At 32.3% G+C, this 13988-nt stretch overlaps 3 protein-coding genes across 5 annotated transcripts in view; 1 reads left to right on the top strand and 2 right to left on the bottom strand.

Moving 5' to 3' along the window:
* Positions 1 to 4590, top strand: part of LOC126858493 (protein turtle-like) — a 205807-nt gene extending 201217 nt beyond the window's left edge. Inside the window, exons 13-14 of the mRNA XM_050608867.1 lie at positions 161 to 351; positions 694 to 4590. Of these exons, the coding sequence (XP_050464824.1) occupies positions 161 to 351; positions 694 to 969 (467 nt within the window). The 3' untranslated portion in view covers positions 970 to 4590. The remainder of the gene's footprint in view (positions 1 to 160; positions 352 to 693) is intronic.
* LOC126858542 (uncharacterized) lies at positions 4020 to 6506 on the bottom strand. Its single transcript, XM_050608952.1, has 5 exons — positions 6432 to 6506; positions 6022 to 6087; positions 5660 to 5761; positions 4761 to 4929; positions 4020 to 4159 (listed from the first exon to the last, which is right to left on the bottom strand). The coding sequence occupies exons 1-5, from the start codon at positions 6504 to 6506 to the stop codon at positions 4059 to 4061; spliced, it is 513 nt and encodes a 170-aa protein (XP_050464909.1). The 3' UTR covers positions 4020 to 4058.
* A 1983-nt stretch (positions 6507 to 8489) lies between these two features.
* Positions 8490 to 11441, bottom strand: LOC126858525 (nucleoporin SEH1). 3 transcript variants are annotated; one of them, XM_050608927.1, is made up of 6 exons: positions 11195 to 11441; positions 10872 to 11028; positions 10526 to 10787; positions 10155 to 10388; positions 9782 to 10069; positions 8490 to 8796 (listed from the first exon to the last, which is right to left on the bottom strand). In XM_050608927.1, the coding sequence occupies exons 1-6, from the start codon at positions 11303 to 11305 to the stop codon at positions 8631 to 8633; spliced, it is 1218 nt and encodes a 405-aa protein (XP_050464884.1). In that variant the 5' UTR covers positions 11306 to 11441; the 3' UTR covers positions 8490 to 8630. The 3 variants fall into 3 exon arrangements, with proteins under 3 accessions (XP_050464884.1, XP_050464885.1, XP_050464886.1); XM_050608928.1 differs by lacking the exon at positions 8490 to 8796 and adding an exon at positions 9061 to 9355; XM_050608929.1 differs by lacking the exon at positions 8490 to 8796 and having other exon boundaries at positions 9590 to 10069.
* Positions 11442 to 13988: the final 2547 nt, after the last annotated feature.

Here is a 13988-nt window from a genome sequence, read left to right as displayed (position 1 = left end):
CGTAAGTACTTAAAAATATTTTCTTCGTGCGAAAGGAGCTCCTTTACGCGCTTGTAAATTTTTTCCTCGTTCGCATTTACATACACATATGCGTAAAGCACTCGTAAAATTTTCTGACGACATTTCTAATTATGAAACACTCGTGCGTTTTTTCCTACAGGCGACGAACCGTCGGAATATTTGAGAAAGAGACGTCTGGTATCAACGATCGAGACATCACCATCGAGGAGCCTTTTGGAACACTCGACGGTGACTTCCATCAGCGGCCACAGCAGTTACGTCGGCTACTGTACAATTCGCAACGGCATGCCGCTGCACGAGTTCTCAAACTTGTCGACCAAACACAAAAGCGTGAGTTCCATTCAAGATTCAATGACACGTAAACGTTATGCAAATATCCCGTAGATGTTTAACGAAATAACAGAGGAGAGTTTATATTAATAACAATCAGTATGCATCAGTTTGCAATTGAAACAATTCAAACAATGTGCATCACGTAGGTGTGTGTGTGTGTGTGTGTGGTTTAGAATTAAATTAAATAATTAAGTAGAATATCAATGGTAACGTGATGTGGAACGTAACGATGATAGTATTCCTTAATTGAGAACTTTCTCTCTCTCTCTCTCTCTCTCTCAAGTAATTATGTTACTTTGTGTGATCTATTGATTTACGAAAATGACGGGCGCATTTCAGTTTCAGCCGCTGATGGGCGACGTCTATGAGAGTGGCGTTTGCACCCTGCCGCGGCAACATTGGCCAAGCCAGAGCGTACAATCGATGACAATGAGTCCTCCAATGTTGTACGCTGGTCTGGGTGTCGTCACCAGGACTTGCCCGAGCAGCAGTGCGCTCCTGACGAAGGATTGCGAGACGCGGATGCCCGGTCAATGTTGTCTAACGGTTCAATCGCAGAAGGACGCGACGATAGGTACGCCGGTAGTAATGGCCAAGAGGGAGAGCTCCGTGTGACCCTACACCCACCACGGGGCCTGCACTTGCAACGTGAGCGAACTGCTATGAATCGCGCCGTTTGTCAATCACGAGATAGCTGTGAGTCCCGAACGACACAAGAACATCTAAAGGATGTTTATAGAATATTATTAGAATGTCTTTACGCGGTAAGATTGGAAGGTCTTTTAAAGGGCCGAATAGTTACTCTTAGACTTCTAAAGAACATTTGAGACATCTAATAAGATGTTTATTATTATCTAGATCCGAAAATTAATATAGTCTTGGAAGAAAAAAGATCTTTTGAAGGATTTGTAAAAAAATGTCCTTTAAACTGGGATGTTTTTCAAACGTCTGTGCTGTTCGGGACACTTCGGGCGTACGAGCCGGTTCGGGTTCGACGGATTTATGTTTCCATTCCGACAAAGCGTCACGAATTTGCGCCTCTCTGTTGAATCAAGTGTCCTTTTTACACCGAAGAACGATGAACCGGCTGTTTCGCCGGCTTTTCTCACCTCGTGCGTAGCTTCGTGACCGTGCCCCCCCGGTGGAACCTCGATGAGCTTCTGCAGTGTGTTAGAGTGAGTTTACGATGTGTTGCACGCGCAAGAGAGAAAAGTTTGCCGTGCACACTCCTGTATATACCTCGAGACACGGAAGATATTTTGTACGAGTCGCGTATATTAACGGTTTATTCCCACTTTTACTATGGACACAACACTGTACAATTTGTCTAGTCGATGTAAGTATAAATATGTATATGCGTTAAGTCGTCGTGGAGGCGTCGGACTAGAATAACGTACACTGAGAGGGATGATTGTCGCGATTGAGGAATGATCGTTTCACGCGCGTGGCATAATTATTTATAACGTTGGCAATGCGGAAATGGAAAGAAAATGGAGAGGAGTTGTATCAGAGACATATCGTTTGCATCTCTATCCGTGGGACTCGGAGTTGAATGAACGAACGTGAAAATCAGTGGCGGAGTAGCGAGACGAAAGAAAGAAAGAGGAAAAAGAAATAGATAAATATCCATATCGCGCTTCCGTCTCAGTTTACAATATTCTGAATTATACCGTAAGATCAAGTATCTCTTGTACAATGTATAAAGTAACGACTTCCTTCGAAGTAAATGTACTGAGTATGATGAACGTTGTTTTTCAAAGTCTTGAATCTTATTCTATAGAGAGAGGAACGCGTTCCGGATTACGGAGGCGTTCTTCCGTAACATGTGGTAATCGCGATAGCACTTCTAACTTGCCTGTTTCGACGCTTGTGAATCTTGTTGGTACTTCGTTCGGCAGAGGTTACCGCTCTTAGCCTCTTTGTATTATATAGCTTTAAAGAGAAAAAAAAGGGTCGCCAGGAAGGGGGCCTCCTCATATCCTCCGTACAGTACAGAGATACTCTCGTCGTCGATTGGAATGACCCAAGACGCGTTTCGTCACCAATTCGCGAAAGGTAAGATGATGAAAACTGAACATGTAGCTTGATATCATCGAGCAGTCGACTGCTGGACGGTGCGTTTAATAAGCTATAATCTTTTACGCGAGATGCGTGCGTGCGTAGAAGAATCTCTCCTTTTTGCGAGAAGTGATAACCCATTTTGCTTCGATCTGTACAGATTGATTATTGCGTACAGGTTTACGCTCCCTCGATTGATGCGACGATCCTGCTGCGACTGCAAGGATTCACGTGAGGAATAGAATGTATTTTATTCTATATATGGCTGTGTGCGTAATGCGAGAGAGAAAGAAAGAAAATATCTTTCTAATAATCTTTTGATGTTCTCTATACTTAAATAAGATCGATGCGCTAGTATATATGTATATCGTTCTAGAATTCGACAATGTAATCGTAAAATTGATCCTATCGACGGAATGATAGTTATATTACATATTTCTTTCTGGCACTATATGCGGACAGCATTTCAGAAAAATAGGGCAAAGATTTTTTTAGATAAAATTATTTTTTTAAGTACATTCGAGAGCGAAAAAGAATTTATTTTTATTACAAAAATTGTATTACAGTTCTTTTTATATATATATATATATTTGAATTATTAAATCACTTTGTCTCTCTATTAGCAAAATAATGTTTAAATAAAATCTAAAATTTTATTTCAATTCAATTTTAGTCTGATGCAGCAATGTTATAAATGAAGTCAATGTTTCGTTGAAGCAGCTCCCTATTTGTCTATCAGATAGAAACTTCGCATAAATTGACCATAAACGGAATGTAGGTTGTGACTATTTGCAGTCGCGTCGTCGTGTTTCAGTCTGTTATATGTGCATACAAATATCTATGCAGAAGAGACGGTCTTACATGAGCAAGGCATATATACGTTCGTATGCGTTTCCAAAGGAAACTACGGATGATGATCGAGGATCGATTTAGAATTACTTGATGTGATAAGAAACGAGAACGGTAATATCACGCTTTTAAGCGAACCGTAATGTCTCGCAAAATTCTAAGCGAACGTTGTTTTCTCGATCGTTTAGATGTTACGTTATGTCATTTCCGAGAGATCATTAAAAATTAGACAAATCATTGATTATTATTATTATTATTATTATTATTATTATTATTGTCATTAATGGAATTGATGTCGGAATATTGTGAGTGTACATTATCGAAGAGAATTTTAGTAAACGTTAAAACGCGCAGCCATTACGCCCTCGTTCCCTCGTTCCCCTCCCCCCCCTTGTTATAACAACTTTTGCACACATAATAATTGTAATTGTCTATACAGTAAAAAAAAAAAAAAAATGTGCTGCCACGAAAGGAGTTTACAATCCGATGAGAGGAAAACGTCACGAAAATGAACCGTACAATAAATCCTGGATTCAAACTGCCAAAGTTTCTACCTTATCTATTCGTGTGTGTCTGTGCGTGCGTGCGTGCGTGGGTGTAATCACTACACGCGCACTATATTATAAAATCATGTGAACTTTATAAACAATATCAATTTTTTCTAAGACAGAAGACAACATTCTTCAAAAGTATTTATTAATCTCATTTTACTTGTTATACTTGTACACAAGGGAAGAAATAATTTATCATTTTTTTTTCTCACATTTTATTGGCGATTGTTGACTTCCGGAGCACATTCATTTTTCGTTGTTCGGATAATACGAAATCTTTCGATGACCTTGCTCGTCGAACACGTCGCGTGGCATGATATCGCAAGGCGGTGGCCATACATTATTATCTGTAAAATGATCAAACAATATTTGTCAGCCCTTCCAGCACTGAAAGATATATATACATATCGAGATATCTCTCGATCGCACATGAATCACGAAGATAATTTTAACGAAGACACGATAGTTTGACTGACGCGTGCCGCTCGCCCTCGGCCTCATTTCCGCGTGTGCAATTTATAAATATCGATTAAAAACAAAATACAAGGAGAAATATTTTTTTTTTTTAGAATAAGAATGCGTCATATTAACTGCCTGTATGTCATAATAACGAGACCGGATCTGATCAGCTGCCATTTGTGCGAGACAACACATTAAAGTTTGTATATGTACTTAGTTTAGGACTGTCTTCGACACACACGAGTCTCATGTACCCCTACACCAGAGAATGTTTTTTTGATATTGTAAATATTCTGAAATAAATAATCGTTTTTATTCACGCGGCGGTGCGCATTATTGTACCCCTTTCTAACTGTAATCCTTTTGAAAATGAACGACTAATAAAACGACGAATAAAATCGTCATTAATATTAAATATTAATATTAATGTTTTAATTAAGAATTATTGCTGTTCTAAGTTCCTTTAAAATAGATATATATTATTTTTACCGTCCCAAAACGCGCTGGGCGACACATCGGAATATATTTGCAGATGTTCCTCAATAGTTTTTAGAACAGGCGATTTTATGCTCAAGAGAAACTCGAAGACCGTACTTTCGGGCAAATATCGGGCCACCCTGTCTCCCAACTTCTTCATCATGATTGGAACATCGATCAACTGTAAAATCAAATAAAGCGTCACAAAATAAAATGGAAAAATGGTTAACTTTATTCAATATCAGACTAGGAATCGCTTGAAATGATTCTTTGAAGTTTCGTTAAAGCTCCGTCTGTGTTAACTAAAACAATATTTTATAGCTTCCTTAGGTTTCCACATTTCTGCGAACCTTTCCGCCCAAAGTTCTCTTCGATACATATTCGCATAACGCGTACATCTTCATTAAGCAATCTGAAACTTGCTGTTGAATATCGTCTAATGTGTAGCTTTCTAATATTCCTATTAAAGTAGGCGGTATCGTATAAAAGTGGGACCAGGTTGTGAAAAATCTCTGAAAGCACGATATATATTTCGTACGATCATTTTTATATAAATACATATACATTACATATTGGGTCACCAACTTGATGAACGTGATGATACGAAGGCAAAAGAATCGCTTTCCCAAATTTGCATTCATTGTTCTCCGAAGTATACATAAGCTTGTAGTGTTTATAAATAATGTTTTCCCACGCCTTATTAAAAAAATTAATTCCTGTTTTATTTCCATTTATTTTCTTACGAACAAATAATTGAATAGATGACACAAATAAGAATTGTTGTAATTGTAAATTAATAAATTTGCAAATTTTACAATTTAATTAATATAATGATAATTTATTTTAATATTTTTGTATTATATAGTATTGTGAATAAATAATATAGAGATATTGAATGTGTATTCAAATACCTCTAATAAATGTATATAACATGTTGGATAGACAAGAAACAATCCTGTGATAGGCATTCCATTGTGATCCATTTGTAAATCATGTATAATATCTTCCATTCTCTATAAAATATGAATAAATTATTAAAATATTTAATATTATTATTATTTATATTAATTATAATTGATATCAAAGAACTTGAGTCAAAAAATTAATATTAAAATATTATCTCTTTACGTAATGCAAATCCAAAATTATTTTGAATTTTATTCACTATTCTCGTTAAATTTTTGTCAATTAATAAAGATTATTTAAATAGATTATAATATTTACAAATACAAAATTCTGAATCATAAAATATGATTTATGGTACGCAACTTACTTTTCGCAAATCTTCATGAGTTCCATTATATTCCCCGAAGTACACAACTCGTGTAATGTAAGTATTCTGAAAAATAAATGATGTGTACTTGTACTTGCTACATGCAAAAATTAAGCAAATCAAAAAATTATGAATTTTAATGTCGTAATTTCTTAAAATTAAAGTATAATATATAAATCTCCTGTGTGTGCGCATATTATGTTAAATTTATATTATTATATTTACAACAAACGTATATCTAAGTTTTATTAATGTAAATCCATTTGAAAAAAAACTTTAACGTGCAGATTTTTTTCTTGTGCTTTATTACACGTTTCAATATTATTACTATAAAAATTTTATAAATTTTTGAATTTGGAAATTTATAAATTTCCTAGTTATAAATAGCAAAATATTAAAATGATACTTACACAAACTGCAGCGTCAAGATTATATCGTATTATATCTAAAGCAGATTTTCTTATTGGTTCGGTTATGTGAGTCATTAGTTCCTTGCTGAATATTAATTACGCATAAGGTATTGATAATATTAATTATACGATACTTTATTATTATTTGAAAATTCACAAAATTCGTTATCTATATTAAAGCAGAAAATCTGTTTAATTTATTTTCAGATGCATTTTTGATATACTTTTAGTGCAGTGAAACAACATAATGGATAAGCTCTGAATATATCAAAAGAGTCCTTTATCGATATGAATGTTATTTGCTTTGAAGCAACATCATTTACATCATTTATGCAAGTTTCATATATGCAATCATAAATAGTCGTTTCATAGAAATTTGTGTATGCAAAACACATGTAAATAATATGTATATACGTACGCACACACACACATATATATATATATATATATATATATATATATATATATATATATATATATATATAATAGATACATTCAGCGTTATAGAATAGCTTGTTTACCAAAATTAAACTTGAAATACGTATAAAAAAAATATATTTAGCGGATCTTTAATAATGTTTCATGTTATATTACATAAGAATATATTTTTATATTATGATAATTTTTGGAGTAAATTAATCATGCTTTATTGGCATTTCATATTCGCCGCTCTAAATGATAACAGCGGCTCTGCTATCAATCTCACGTTATTAGTATTATGCTAGTATTAATATTATACAGTATTAATTTTATTAATTATATAATTATATAATTATAATTAATATATTAATAAATTAATAAATATATAATTAATAAATTATACTATATAATTTATTAATTATGTAGTATTAATATATATATAGTATTAATATTATGCGCGATACTGTATCGATCGATATCAGTCGTTCGGAGTCAATCGTCTGATACGCACGTGTGTTAAAAATCATTTATACCCCAGAATTTTCTAGACTATTTCTTTTGTTCTTTTCTTTGACGGTTATACCGAAATGCTATATTAATAAACTATTTCAAAACCATAATCTCCTGTTTATGTTCACTGCGCCAACAATAATAATAAAGTCGATGGTATTTGTGGCGATTTATAGTATCATCTTGCAGATTATCTCAGTTTCATATACCTTACAATGTGAATCTTTTTTAATATGACATAACGAAATACTGCACTTATCTTGAATGTTCTACATTTTATTTTGCTCGCTTTTTATTCTTAAAATAACATGTAAAAAATAATATATTTTTTTCAGAAAACATGTTATATATTATATGCATCGATATGATTACACTTTTGTATATTCACAAACATTTTTGTTTTGCAATTTATCAAATGATATGTGGAATAAAGAAATAAATGACGCGTGTGTGACGTTTCGTAATATTTTAGTAATACAAAAAGGAGGTACATAAAAGCTAACTGTTGCTACAATTGTTGCCTCAGTTTGGCAAAAAATCGCTTTCTAACTTAGAAACGCAACAATAAAAATAAATTATAGTTTTAATAAAAAATAAAGGAGTGTACAAAATAATGTTTTTAGTTAAAAAAAAGAGATTGTATGTGTGGATATATATTATATGTATATATATATATATATATATATATATATATATATATATATATGTGCGTGTGCATGTGTGTATATGAATATGAGTATACATTCTATACATATAAATGTTTAAATTTCAAAATTAAAAGTAAAATTAAATTTGTACCCGCGCGAGTTAAGTAATTAATCAAACATCTCTAAAAATATATTTATCAAAATATTTTATATACTAATGATAAAGAAAGAAAGAGAGAGAGAGAGAGAGAGAGAGAGAGAGAATGTTTTCGCAAATCCGAGATCATGTAAAGAATTTTAATCTTAAGAGATCAATAAAAAGAAGTGAAAACATAAGATATTTCCAATATCAAACATAGAGTTAAGTTTATGCAACTATATATGTATATTATTATGTTTAAGTTTCAATATATATATCACAATTTGCTTATCGATATATATTTAAAGATCATTATGAAAAACTAAGTAGAATTGCATAAAAAACAATTTTGCATTATCGCACGAAAGTATGCCAGATTATGTGTTATTATAGAGTTAAAATTAATCGACATATATGCACTTATTTTAAATAATACTATATCGCATTGCGCAATATGTTAGCTTGCAAAGAATTGTTTCTCAATTATTTCTTTGCTATAAACGGCAACGGTGGCGGTGTCAATTCGCTAGGATTACCCAGCCATACCGATTTTCTAAAACGCCCCTTTATAACGGGCGGTTGCCATTTATTACTGCACATGACGGTAACTGTTGGTTTTTCCGCCGTAACTGTAGTTATGCTTGGAGCCCTGAAATAGTAAAAATAAATTTTAAAAGGAGATTAAGAAAGAATGAGAGTGCACACAAGAAGAAAGATCGCGCATTAATAGATGCGGTCTGTCTTCAACAAACATATGACATAAAATCGCTTACTTGACAAAATGATAACGAAGCAATGAAAGAGATTGTCACTATATAGATTACATATTTAAAAAAATAAATAGCTGTCGTAATGACAAATTTTGACAAAAATTAATAGATCAAGGGAGGAGAAAATAAAAACGTATTTATAATCCAGAAAGAGTTTTTATTAATGAAAAGTATGTTACAAATTTTTCACCATTTATTTCGGTAATAAATTTGATAATAAAAAATAATTTATCAAAATTTAAGTATATTAGAAGTTTCTCTCAGAGTCTGATTTTAACAAATACATACCCATGCTATGACATTCATATCCTCCATTCATATCTTCAAAAACTATTTATATATTTTATATTACATATGTAAATTGCGCTTTTTTATGATCAATGTTTCAGTATTTTAAGATTTTCATGAATAATAATGTGACAATCGAGCAGAGCGTGTCTAAATAAAAAAGGAAAAAATTGATTTTACATAAAATATAAGTTTATAATAAAAGTTCAGAACACAGCATTATGTATAATAATACGTTTAGCTTGATGTAAACGTTTAACATTGTGACTGCTTTAAAAGATAACGCCAACATTAAAAAGACACAATTTGTGTATAAACAAACATATTATAAACAAAACAAAATATATATGTGAACTAAGGATTTACATGGATGGAGAACACAGATAAATCACAATTTTTATTATAACAAAGAGAATGTACGCTCCACACATTTTTACTATTTAATAGAAACTGATATAATCAGTAAATATATCAATAAATTCAAAATAATTGACAGTTGTCTATTCTAGAAATTAATTAATCTTCTAATGCCAAGGTACTTGGTTTGGATGACTGATGGTACCCAGTTTATAGTACCTGGTGGTAGACGGCGTCTGTTGCGCTGGCGTAGATGAATTTGGCGGAGTTGCTAAAACGGGAGTTTCGGCACCTTGAACAGGGGTACCGTCTCCTTTGAGTACAGAAATACATTTCCAATGATTAATATAATTGTCCTTCCACAATCGAACGCAGCCATCATCACCGGAACTCGCTAAAATCGTTCCCATAAAGTTCCAGCTAACACGCCATACAGTGCAGTAATGATCATCAAATTGTGCAACTACATTTGTTTCAAAATGTGACACACCAGTCTGCATACTATCCCTAAAAAAAACAAGATGGTAGATGTTTTTATTACTACCTTAATTTGTCTGTAGTTTTTTATTCAGCTTTAAATATTCATACTTACTGTATTGGTTTCAAGGTAACTATCCGTACATCTTTCGTGGCTATAGCCAATGTATGAAAGTTCCTGCCTAAATTAGGAGCAAATGCAATGTCATAAACTGCATCTGTAATGCTCGATAATGTCTCAGCCTTCACCCAACGCCTACTACTTTCAGAATATTCGTAAATAAAAATTTTTGCACCAAGCAATGGATTTGAGTCATCGCTACCAACTGCTATCATGGGTGGATGTAATCTAAAATATATTTTTTCTAATATCAATATAAAAAAAAAGATGTAATATTATATAACATGTAAGAAATCATTTTATATTTTTATATTTTTTGTGACATCATATCAACAAATTTTAAAGTTAAAAATATATATGTTTACCTTGAGAGAGATGGATTCCACGTAAGACAGCTACATGAAAGTTTACAATTGATGTCATGTTGTAATGTCCATTGACTCAAATTCATGATATCTGGTGCCTCATATATTCGAATAAATCCATCTGCGCTACAAGTAGCCAATAAAAGGCCTAAAGTCTTTGGTGCAAACTTTACATCAGTAACAGAGGTACGTGAATCAACTAAGTTTGTTCTTTTAATCCAGTGTTTACTGCCGCGTGCCTCTGGGCCAGAACCTTCACCAACTGTCAAGGAAAAGAAAAAAACATAATAGATGAAAAAATATGATGATAATATTAAGTTTGTATAAAAAAAAATCTCCATCATACCAATTTCCTCCCAAACAGCAGCAGTACGATCGAATGAACATGTAGCAAGCACCTGACCAAATTCTGGATGTGCCCAAGTAACTTTCCACACTGAACCGCTATGAGCTTTCCAAGAAGCAGTTAAATGCCAATTTCCATGTTCATCTTCGTCCCAGACCTGCGACATATTTCATCGTATAGATACATTCACAAGGAAAGTAGTGATGTTTAAAAAATTAATTATAAACTATGTTTCTAATATTCGTATATTAATCGCACCAAAGACGCTGATTGAATTCGTAAATAGAAAACAAAAGAAATAAATTACTGTTTTTTTACTAGACCTTAACAAATTGATCGCTGGAGCATGTCGCCATGCGTTCACCATAATAATCGTAAGCAATATCATGTATGAGATCTTTATGTTCCGCATTGATGCTGTGCGCCTCAAACATTGCGATTAAATTAAATGTCAAAAATGTCACTCACGTATTATTAAAGTTATATTGCTTTCTGTTGTTTACTAAAAATGCTACGCGTCGAAAGTTATCACACATAACCTTAATCACACAGTACGCTTTCTGTCGACATCTGTTGGCATGTCTTAAGATATATTCAGAATTCAACTCGTAAGGTAGAGTAGCATTGAATTGACCAATCAGAGTAAAGAAATCTTTGTCCATTATTATGCGATGGTCCATGCATAAAGAAGAGCAACTGAATGATAGCATCATCTCTAATTTCTACTTACTATATTTCAAAAATGCCAAAAATATTAATATACTTCGCGCGCACACACCACGCACACACACACACACACACACACACACACACACACACACACACACGCACACACACACACACACATACACAATATAGAAATTTAAATTAAAAGTTGAAACTATATTTATTATCCCAATGCAAAATATATAAAATAATAATATAATTATTAAGACAAAAATTAAAGGACTCGCCTTAAGAATTTTTTTTTACTCGCAATGCAATAAACAAAGAGCTCCTAAAGTTATAAAATATATCTTGGGGAATCACTCTACACATTTTTATATTTTTAATTTATATTATGAATGTAAAAAATATCAGATTAGATAAAATCAGAAGAAGCCAGAGATTCTTAATTTTCCATTGATGAAATTTTCTCTCACTTTCTATCTGTTCATATCCAATCTTAATTAAACTATTTAATCTAGATGAAATTTTTTTTTTTTTTTGCTTTAATATTAAATTAATTTATGTAAGTGTCAAACAGATTAAAAAATCCTTGAGGTAGCGGCGCTGGTATTGCAAGACGTTGCAAGTCGCATTTGTAAAACCGATGACGGTTTCGGATAACACTTTGACCCGTTCATATGGTGTCTGTTATCCGACTCGTTCTCGCGCAATTACAGCTGCAAGCTTATTCCTCGGCCACCCCGGCTGATCGCCGTGAATGCGATCAGGTGTATCGCGATAATGACCGGATATTTTTACCAATCTTTCTTCAGCGATGATACCGTCCAGTGAGCTATCATTATTGTGAAGCTGATAGAATGATGATCAAGTAAATTCTTAAAGGTAACGTTCAACTTTTTTGTTTATAAATAATGCGTATGTAAAAAAGAAATATATAAATTGAATTCACTCCAGAATATTTCAGTATATCATTTTTATAAATTTTTTTCCATTTCAAATTAGAATATTTTATAATCTTCGATTTTTTAATCTTTTTATTTTCTATTCAAACTATTTTTAACTTTTTTAGAGCTTGAAATTTAATGAAATAATATCAAGTAAGAAAGAAGGCTAAAAAAAGGCTAAAAAAAATTCATCAATTAATCATATTACTACTTCTATATTAAATTTGTAAAATTTAATATATAAAGAAATAAAGTTTAATTCATTAATTATGGCGTATATTAATTAATCTCACTCTCGAACAGATGCGTCAAAGTTAAAAGAACCATATCGGTCACACAAAATCTCTACCTCTCTCTCTCTCTCTCTCAACAAACAAAGGTAAGATAAAGTAATAAAATTTTACAATAATGTAAAAGATAATAACGTGAAACAACAAAAAACTTGTATCGCATATTAATATTAACGCATCAGGAAGAACGATTTGTACGTCAAGTCTTGTGTGCTGTCACTAATACTCTTTATCGCATTTCCGGGCTATATTATGTCTAGGGCACTCTCGTATACGGTGTAAATAAATACTCCATATCGTGGATCAGGCACTTCAGTTAGTCATCTTAAGAAACGATACTTCGCACCTTGAATTCAGTGTGGAGATCGAGCCGCGGAATGACAGATCGAAATAATTTCTCTGCTAAAACGGATATGAATAACAAAGATCGAGTAATGTTTTTCGCGATTAATTGATACTCTTGTAATTATCGAGGATTCATAAGACGCGATAATTAAAGAACAATTCCAAATCCACGAAAATAATATATATAATAATGTATCAGTGACAGGCATAAAAAATATATTTTAAAATCTGGATAATTGTGACATTTTGGAGTAACTAAAATATTTCTGTGAATTGTGCTGAATATATTAATAGAGTTATAAAATTCTAAAAAGTTAGAAATAATAAATAATATGTGCAACATACAATATAAATAAAAATAATAAAATAAAAAAATAATAAAATAAATAAATTAGAAAGTAAAAAAATTTATAACTTAGATTTTTTTATTGAATGAGAGAAATATAATGGCTGTCAAACATGTCATAAAAGACATTGTGTTATTACATTTCCTCAAATATTATAATTATGCTAATTGACAATTTGTAAAACAAGTGTGTATCTTCTTTTACGAAAAGATATTCGCAAATAAGATAGCTGTCAAACTTATATTTCGGATTAAATATAATGATACATCCGAGTTGAATGATCCTATGGTGATGACATTATTTTTGCAGAATGTGCGTGCTGTGCTTTCGGTAAACAGAGTGTAAGAACTTTGCAAAATATTCTTAGAAGTATTATGCTCTGTTTATTAACAGTACGGCGCGACGAAATCATCTGTTATTGCTCGAACGAGATTTTTTTACATTTCATTTTTGCGACTCCCATATTCCAGCATAACTTAGCCGTGTCATTATTGGGCATTATGCTAGAAATATGTGACGTCG

The sequence above is a fragment of the Cataglyphis hispanica genome, chromosome 25 (genome assembly GCF_021464435.1).
Source record: "Cataglyphis hispanica isolate Lineage 1 chromosome 25, ULB_Chis1_1.0, whole genome shotgun sequence".
NCBI classification, from domain to species: domain Eukaryota; kingdom Metazoa; phylum Arthropoda; class Insecta; order Hymenoptera; family Formicidae; genus Cataglyphis; species Cataglyphis hispanica.
Note: the sequence above shows the minus strand (reverse complement) of the source record. Positions and strands in the feature narration are given on the sequence as shown.

Bases quoted from the DNA above. Each gene is read 5' to 3' on its own strand.
- LOC126858542 (XM_050608952.1), bottom strand. From the start codon at position 6,506: ATGACTCACATAACCGAACCAATAAGAAAATCTGCTTTAGATATAATA. The intron at 5,762-6,021 runs GTAAGTTGCGTA...CATATTTTATAG, and splicing joins CTCATGAAGATTTGCGAAAA to AGAATGGAAGATATTATACA. The intron at 4,160-4,760 runs GTAAAAATAATA...ATCATTTTACAG, and splicing joins GCCCAGCGCGTTTTGGGACG to ATAATAATGTATGGCCACCG.
- LOC126858525 (XM_050608927.1), bottom strand. From the start codon at position 11,305: ATGTTTGAGGCGCACAGCATCAATGCGGAACATAAAGATCTCATACAT. The intron at 10,788-10,871 runs GTATGATGGAGA...TTTCCTTGACAG, and splicing joins TGCTGTTTGGGAGGAAATTG to TTGGTGAAGGTTCTGGCCCA. The intron at 10,070-10,154 runs GTAAGTATGAAT...TGTTTTTTTTAG, and splicing joins GTTACCTTGAAACCAATACA to GGATAGTATGCAGACTGGTG.